General features: G+C 38.3%; 1 protein-coding gene and 1 long non-coding RNA gene across 3 annotated transcripts in view; one reads left to right on the forward strand and one right to left on the reverse strand.

The window, feature by feature from the left end:
* roraa (RAR-related orphan receptor A, paralog a) overlaps nt 1-7,524 on the forward strand; it is a 188,421-nt gene extending 180,897 nt beyond the window's left edge. For both annotated transcript variants that reach the window (XM_085461848.1, XM_085461849.1), the window contains 2 exons: nt 5-117; nt 517-7,524. In XM_085461848.1, coding sequence (XP_085317974.1) covers nt 5-117; nt 517-681 — 278 coding nt within the window. In that variant the 3' untranslated portion in view covers nt 682-7,524. The remainder of the gene's footprint in view (nt 1-4; nt 118-516) is intronic.
* The window catches only part of LOC146704592 (uncharacterized), an 82,502-nt gene continuing 73,784 nt past the window's right edge, over nt 17-8,734 (reverse strand). The window contains exon 5 of the long non-coding RNA XR_014921191.1: nt 17-78. This is a non-coding gene — a long non-coding RNA (uncharacterized LOC146704592). The remainder of the gene's footprint in view (nt 79-8,734) is intronic.

Consider the following 8,734-nt stretch of genomic DNA (forward strand, 5'->3'; position numbering starts at 1 on the left):
CCAGACCGGTCCTGGCTGCAGGAGAAGGTGAAGGTGGAAAAACTCCAGCAGAAGATCCAACTGGCCCTCCAGCACGTCCTGCAGAAGAACCACAGAGAGGACGGTATACTTACAAAGGTACAGTGCATACAGAACACACTTCATCCGTTATCCCCGAAAGCTGGAATTCCCTGCTGTTGTAGCAATTTAATCTTACACTGCTTAGGATCTTTATCCACTGGCCTTGAAACATTTTTAACCCCAGTAGATTAAATGAACCCAGATTTCGGAGGAAACATTCATAATGTGACATGAAATACCTCTTTTATCAGTATATGCTTTGTTATCAGCTACACCGGCTCCTTAATATAAAGTGTCAAGTTTTCCTTGTGCCTGAGCGCTTGTCTCAATATTTACAAGTCTGTTTGCCCCTGTGTGAGACGGAATACACTGTAGGGAGGAATGTTTTTCACTACCATTGCTCCATGTCCTTGCCTCCCTGTGAATCTAAACAGCCTGTCTCCTCTCTCTCCACAGTTGATATGCAAAGTGTCGACACTGCGGGCGCTGTGCAGTAGGCATACAGAGAAGCTTACAGCTTTCAAAGCAATATACCCAGACATTGTGCGTGCCCACTTCCCCCCGTTATACAAGGAGCTGTTTGGATCAGACTTTGAGCAGTCCATTCCCCTTGACGGGTAGCAACCCTGCCAGGTGCCAGTGTGCCCACCGTAGGGGAATGTGGAGGAGGAATCTGAGACACTTTACTGGTGCCCTGCACACACCAGAGCGGACAGATGGCACGCTGTTCAACTTCTTCTTTTACATTGGAGGGTAGGGCTTGGGGAGTTGATTGTCAAGGTTTACCATACTGAATCTAGTTCTCTTTGTAAGAATTGTGGGACCCGACACCCCACGGGACATGAAGAGGAGATAGGAACAAATCATTTCTGTTTGGTTGAACTTGACCCTCTTATGCGCTTTTCTAACCCAATTCTCTTCATTCGTCGTTGTTTTCACTTGATTAACTGCATCACCCCCTATCATTCTCCCTTTTTTTTTTTTTTTAATCTACACACCTGGCTTCTAATCATTATGAACAATTAATGAGACACCTTTGAAGAAAAAGAAAAGAAAAGCTGAAGACCTCTTCATTTAGAGGATGACCACATCAGTATTATTTCCCAGGTTACACAGTTCTGCTTTCTTTCCATGGTCAAAGCTGTCACCTTTTTACGCAGAAAAAGTGACAACAACAACAAACAAAAAAAAGATAAACGCGCACACTTTGGTCAAGTTCAGCCTCTTTTCTCTTGTGCTCAAGCCGTGTCGTTTGGGATGACGCAGTGCTTGGGATGAAAACTCACGGCGACTTCGAGGGAGGTTCCATTGGCATGGCGTTGCAATCGGCACTTCTCTGTGGACAATCGTTTAAAAGAGAGAGAAAAAAAAGAAACCTAGAATTCTGGTAATTCTAATGAAAACGCAATGATTTAAGTTGTCAAAGACTCCATCCACCATTGTTGCATAGTGAAACCATGTAAGGCCATCTGCTATTAATCCTTCTCTGGACAGGTGCCCTGGAGAAGCACAGGGCGCCAATACAATGAAAAGGGTCCATTCCACCTGTTTTATAATGTACTACAGGGTATATGGTCATAAGTACTTACTATACAGAAAAAAGTAATGTTTATAGAATCTATTTTAAATAACATGTATGATATTAGTAGTTAGACCATTCTTAATTGTTGAATTGATAAGGCACTTTTATTTACACCGTTCTTTAATTTAAGACTTGTATATTTACCTAGTGATGTGTTGCATGTGCACAAGAAATACAAGTTGAATCATGGATGCAGAGGTTAGTCCCGGGAGCTGCAGATGTTACTGGTCTACTGGAAGCGTACGGGATGTCTGTTAGGGTGGCTGGCGTGGCTGCCGGTTGGCGAACAAAAGAGGCGTGGATGAGAAGGCAGGTTAAAGACACTCCGTCGCTTGTTTTCGCAACAACTGCCAGTGCGACGCCTGTCAAAATGTAGCTGTGATACTCCTCTGAGGGGAGCATGCACAAACATAAAAAATAATACAAAAAAACAAAACAAAACAACCTCGCGGTGATGTTTTGTTTTTGTTGTGAACAGATCTGGATTTCATGGCATCTGTTTCAAGTTTTTGAAAATACAAGAAAACTGAGGTGTGCTCGGGTGACAGATTTTGGGGATTTATTTTTTTTTTACTAAACATTTGCTTCTCATTGTACTGTGAAAATCTGTACATTTTTCTTTAAGGCTATAAATCAACCCAAATAGCCATGTGGTTGGACTGGGAAATTCACATGCAGTCTCTAATCCAATTGTTCCATCTAGTGGAAGATAAAGATACAGCAAGCGAGTTAACAGCCTAATGGCAAGAGACCCTGGGGTCTAACCTAAAAAGCACATTTACGAGCCTCTGTAAGAACATTTTCAGCGTCTTTATCTGCCTTCTCACCGCAGTCTCAGCCCGGCAACGCCACGACAGGACACAGAAGAAACAGTGAAGGGAAAGTGAATATTCAAAGCCTTGTCTGGTTGTAAAGCTTCTATTTTTGTAACTTGTTTTGGTTAATAAACTCACGAAAGAGAACGAGGGAGAGAAAAAGATGTCAGGTAGCACTTAACTATATCCCTGCAATAATTAGACTAGCCGTTGTTCGTATGATTAGGGGAGAAGCATAAAAATGGTAGGACAAGTGCTATTTTCAGAATGCTTTGTTGTTGTGCTTCTGTTTTTGTTGAGTGCGTCTTTTTTGTCAGTGTGGTAGTAAAGTGGTAGAAAAAAGAAAAAAAAGAAACAACCCTGGATGTGCCAAACAATAGTCGTTGCTTCCGCTTTTCCAGTCTACTCGTCTGTAATGTAGAATGGATTCCTAAGACATTCCAGCAATCTCAGTAGCGGCTTTTAGAAAAATCGTTAAGAACAAAAAAAAAAAAAAGAACAAAAAAAGAAAAGACTAGAAAAAAATGATATCCCTTTAGAAACCCGACAAAGCATGTTAACACATCTGTCACCAGTCTGTCTGTAACATTGAATCCAGTTGTTTTGTCTTTTTGTTTGTTTGTTTGTTTGTTGTTGTTTTCCTTTTGTTTGCACACTATCATTCCTCTACCGTGCAATTTGCGCGAGGCGTTAATGCCTTGCGCTGTCACCCCTCAGGGAAGAGTTTCTTCTGTGCTTTTCTGTTTGAATTCATTAGATTTATAGTTTAGTAGATATTTTTTCTTTCTATCGTTCTCTCTTTTTTTTTTCAGGGACGTTCCATGAGAAGTGGTTGAAAATTCCGATTTGAAAATTCATCACAGAGTTGTTCAGAATTTCACATTATTGGTGTCCTTAAAGGGCCTCCAGCCAAGTCGATTAATGAAAGCAAATCTTCTTTGTAAAAGAAAAACCCATCAAACCCCATCGCATTTACAAAGTGTAGTTTTTCAGTACACGGCATATTTCTTTCACGCACACAAAATAATTTTTAAAAAAAATCTGTTTTGGTTTAAAACGGTGTCATCAGGGTCTTTATGATTAATAACCCTCTTTGTTAGGAAACCAAATATTCTTATGCAATACTAAATCTGTTGTGTTTTGGGTTGTTAGTAAATATGCTGTACCTAAGTAATAATATCTGTTAACGATCCAATGCTATTTTGGATATGCACAAGCCCTGTACGACTAGAAAACCTCAGTCTCAAAGCAAAAGAAACCCAGTCTGGAACACTGCTAGACAATCCGGTGTTGAGAGGCCCGGCGGCCCGCCAAGAGCAGAAAAAAGGATTAGGTGCGAACGCTCAGGGAGGTAACAGGTAGACCGAAGAAACGGCTCGCTTTCCTCTGGAGTCGCGGAGCATTTCATTAACTTTTTTTTGGGTTTTTTTGGTGAATTTATGAGATTTTTTTGAAAATCTTTAAAAAGCACTCAAATGATGAGAGGAGCTTGGCTGAACTTTTTCTATTTTATTTTTAATTATTGTTTTTTTTTTTGGCGTAGCACACTGAACATTTTGTTAGAAAATAATGAGAAAATTGAGATTTGGCTGATTCTTTGTCAATTCTTTTCATTTTGTTTGTTTGTTTCTTGAAGATTATTATTTCTTCTTCAAACGTTATGTGATCACGTAAACAATATTCTGTCAAACATGGTCAGCCTAAGGTCTACCACTAAAAAGGGGTTCTTATCTCATAAAATGTGTTTTGTTTTTCATTTTAGTCGAGTAGCTGGTAATGTGCTCTACAATGTATAACAAGCAATATGCCTTGTGTTATAATTACGGGTCTCTACAGTGCAGCCATCATCTTTTTTCAATTGACTTTATTCATACAGTTGATTTTTGTTTACTCTTTTTCTGAACAAAAAGAAGTAATAAAGCCCAATCACTCTATTTTTTAATCTTCTTAAGGTTCCGATAGAGGGAAGATTGCAGGAAACGGTCACCAAACACACAGATGCTTGTGTATAACTATAAACTACGCCTTTACACGGGCCTGAAAAGTGATGTCTTTCTGTATATTCTCATTCGAGATATCCCACTTTAAGCGAGGGATCGATGCTACTTGTGCTATTCAATCAGTGTATAGTATACAGTAAAATGTGCTGGTCCTTTTGTCTCTGCTCTGTTGTCTGTAAAAAGCAATAGTGTGTGCGTGTGTGTGTGTCTGTCTGTTCTCACAGTATGTGAATATTTAAAAAAAAAACCCAGACAAGGCTTTAATAATTACAGAGGAACAGGGTCATGTGGATGAAGAGGTTTTGATCTTTTTTTCTTTCTTTTTTTTACATTTTCTAACAAAAAAGAAGCAAAGGTTTTGAGGAATGCTGAGCTCGATCCATCCATAATAGTTGTAGATTTTAAAAAGCATGACATAACGCCTTCGACAATTCACGGGTCTCAAAAGAAAAACTTCTTCGCTATCAGTTTGTTGGTCCAAGCCTAAATTGAAATGAACCGAGCCAAAATGTGCACTGTAGATTGCGTCTTCGACCGTAAATTGTGAAGACCGGCGTTATGTCACGCTTGAGGTTGCCGGTGTGTCGCCCAGAATTGTGAGTCAGTCGTCGCATTTTAACAAAACCCATTTTCCAAAGCACAGGTGATAAGACTTTATGATTAAAGTTACGTTTAAGAATATAGTTTAAAAATAACGAGACAAAACAATGAAAAGCAACTTTTAGCCATAATCGAATGTCAAGCAATAATATATGTCTGTGTATTATTTTTCATTCTTTTGTGCATAATAAGTCTTTGAACATCTGCATGTAAATACACCTCTTATTTATCGCCATTGGGTTCGGTTTTATTTTTGTGTTGATTTTGTGGATGTTTTCTCTTTTTTTTTATGTTTCATCTGTACATTTGACCAGTTCTGTTCCCAGGTGGAGAACTAAGAACTTGACACGGCCTGTGTGCTGTATATCTTATTTTCTCACTCTCTCTCCCTCATTCTCTGCTGTTTATTCACCATATTTAATATTATTATTGATCACATGTATAAAGGTAGCTTTGTAACTTCTGTCTGTATAGGGTAAGAGGAAAATACTGCTACTAAGGCCTACCCAGTGAAAAAAAAAAATTTATCTGTTTATCAATGACATCATATTGTACGATAACTCTGTTTCTACTTTGCTTCCCTCCTTTAGGATTAGTTTGATAGCGATAGGGCGTGCTGACATTTATTTTGTGTTGCCCTGATGTGTGGTGCTAGGTAAGTTAATTTTGTGAACCAAGTATTGATTCCTAAGCCAGGCCGCCCTATTAGTTCATTGATTTCATCGCATATTAATGTATTATTGATATTAGGACTCAACGAATAATGATAATAATGATAATGATAATGATAATAATGAAAATGAAAATGATAGTGGTAAAATTACCCAGCCAGTACCTGTATCAGTGTGCTAGACTTGGGATAAGGCACTTATTTCCTTCTGACTTATATCAAAGCTAGTATCTGCGAATTAACAAGCTTATTAAGGTCGCTTTTCTGGTTTGTGGAAGAATTATAATATTCAAACTGAAACAGCAGTATTGGATTTTTTTTGTCCTTTTTCCTTTGTGTGATTGTAAAGAAAAAAACACTCACTGAGGCTAGTTAGTTTGTCAGGTTTTAAGATACTATTTACCTCCCCGTGTCTGCATTGTTCTTCACCTGATGCAGGGAAGTGGTGCTTGGATTTCATTTTACAGAGCCTCGGTGTATGCTTTTGTTATTCCCCATTTTAAGACTATCCTGATCCTGAAGCAGCGGTTTCTCCAGAACCAGTGGCACAAGCCTTTTGCACCACACTGAAGTGTTAAAATGTACACGAGAGGATTGCCATTTGAAGACAAAGTTGACCTTTTTCTTTTCTCTCGACTCTGTAGCAAATATCAGTAAGAATATGCTTGCAATAATACACAACGTATCACACTGAGTGCCTCTCGGTGTAACAAAATGCATACATGGTTTTGATTGTCCTTTTTTGTTGTTGTTTTTGTGGTTTTTCCAGATGTGTACTGAAGTGACAATGTATTTTGTACATGAGGGGGAATTGTCGCTCGCTCATGCTTAAAATGTTTGTTTTTTTTGTTTTTTTTTCTCAAACTCTCTCTCTTCATGTGTTGTTCATTCTTTTTCGCGTGGGTTGTTGTTGAAGGGTTCTGATGTGTAGATGGTCTGTTTAGAGTGTACACGTCACCCCTCACGTCATTTCGGAAATATAACTGGGAACGTCGCTTCTCGTTGGTCGACAAATGCTCGCGGACGATATTACAGAAGTGTTCTCCTGCACATTGTTTTGATTTTTCTGGTTGAGCAAAAAAAAAAGAAAAAAAAGAACTAAACAAACAAAAAATACCTAACAGAAAGTCCACATTTCTTCATTTTCTGTTAGTGTTAAATCTACTTTTTCTTTTTTATTTCACTGAGGATGGAAGATTTACTAATGCATTGTATATTAAGTATTTGTATGTGTTTGTAAAACAGACATACGATGCATCTGGATTTCTTTAATGTTCTGTGTTCAATGTGCCCTCGGTCTGTTGGGGTAATTTAACATAAAAAATGGGGTGGGTGCGTGGGGGAGGGTGGAGCAAGGGTGGCTTCTTTTTTTTTCCATGCAAAAGCAGTACGAATTACGGAAAAAGCCGAAACTAGTGTGTGGTTGTCACAAATTTCTAAGTCACATGTTTGCTACTGATGTAAAATGGGGACAGATGATCATGTACCTTTTTATCCAGCTCTTTTGAACTCTCTTTAGCAGGTAGTCTATTCACAAACGTAGTTTTGCTCCTTCTTGTCTGATTCTTAAATATGAAAATAAGTATTTTGATTCATTTTGTAAATACGGCTGTAAAGAAAAATAAGAAATTTAATGTTGTCTTTTAAATACTTTTCATTCTAATATGAATGTTGTTATATTGTACTTAGAAACTGTACCTTTAATATTACCTTTATTAAAAGTGCATTGGACACATCGATTTTAGATGTGCTTTATGTGCTGTTATCCCATAATAAAATTTACCGCTTGTAATGGGCTTTGTTTTTTCCCTGGCTGTTTATCTGTCTCCTGTTGTCTGCTCTCTGTATTCAGCTCACACTAGAAAAGTTAAACCGCACGTTCTGCCGTTACTTAATCAGAGTGACGAGCCTCACTCCGCTAGAAACTTTTCTTAATGACTGAATTATGTGGACAATACCCAGATCTAAATAAATCTGTGGTGACTAAAAGAATGCAAAATCTGAAGCTTCTCCAGAAATCTGGATAATCATTTCACTTGTATTAATTATTTTAATGAATGACTCTTTATACATTTTTCATTAAATGTTTTCCATGTAATACATTTTAGATTTTGATTAAGCATTATTAACTGCAAAACTGTGGAATAATATCCAACATTTCAGATTGTTTTTCTATATGTGCTTACAGTCATGTGAACTCTATGCAGGCCTGTGCAAAGTTAAATGCACCCTTGTTGCTTCCATAGGAGTTTAGAGGCTCATCAAATGCACTTAATTAGCTGAGCATCAGCAAATGTGATCACCTCTATAAAAGCAATGATGGCAGTTTTCTGACCTGCAGCATTTCGTTGTGTGTTAATACAACAGCATAATCTTCACAGGTGTGGACATCCTAACAAATGCAAACCTCAGAGAAAAGAAAACAAGAATTACTCAGACTCTACAGGACTCAGTATGTTAAATATTAAAGTTTTTGACAGTACAATTAGAAAAAGGCTGAATATTTATGGCTTGTTTGGACGGGTGGCCAGAAGAAAGACTTTTCTCCCTAAAAACAACACGACAGAATGCCTTAAGTTTGCAAAGCTGCATCTGAACAAACCACAAGACTTCTGGAACAAAGTCTTCTGGATAGACAAGATCAAAGCGGAGATGTTTGGCCATGCACAGCATCACTTTTGGTGAAACACAGCATATCAGCACCAACACCTCATACTAGCAGTCATGCACTGTGGTGGAGTCCTGATAATTAGGGCTTGTTGTGCAGCCACAGGACCTGGGAACCACGAACTCCTCTGTACAGTGTACTGAGTGGTATTCTAAAATATGAGGTAATCTGTCTGATTGCTGAAGTTGGGGATGGCAAGAAGACAATGACCCCAAGAACAGCAGCAGGTCTACACCAGAAAGGCTGTAAAAATAAATTAATCAAGGCATTGCAAATGGGACTTTAACAGAGCTTTGCCTGCAAATCAATGAACTGAAGCAATTTTGTAAAGAAGAGTGA

This window comes from Copadichromis virginalis, linkage group LG7 (genome assembly GCF_057382275.1).
Source record: "Copadichromis virginalis isolate Kocher_CV1m ecotype Utaka linkage group LG7, C_Virginalis_male_GT1.1, whole genome shotgun sequence".
In the NCBI taxonomy this organism is placed as follows: Eukaryota; Metazoa; Chordata; class Actinopteri; order Cichliformes; family Cichlidae; genus Copadichromis; species Copadichromis virginalis.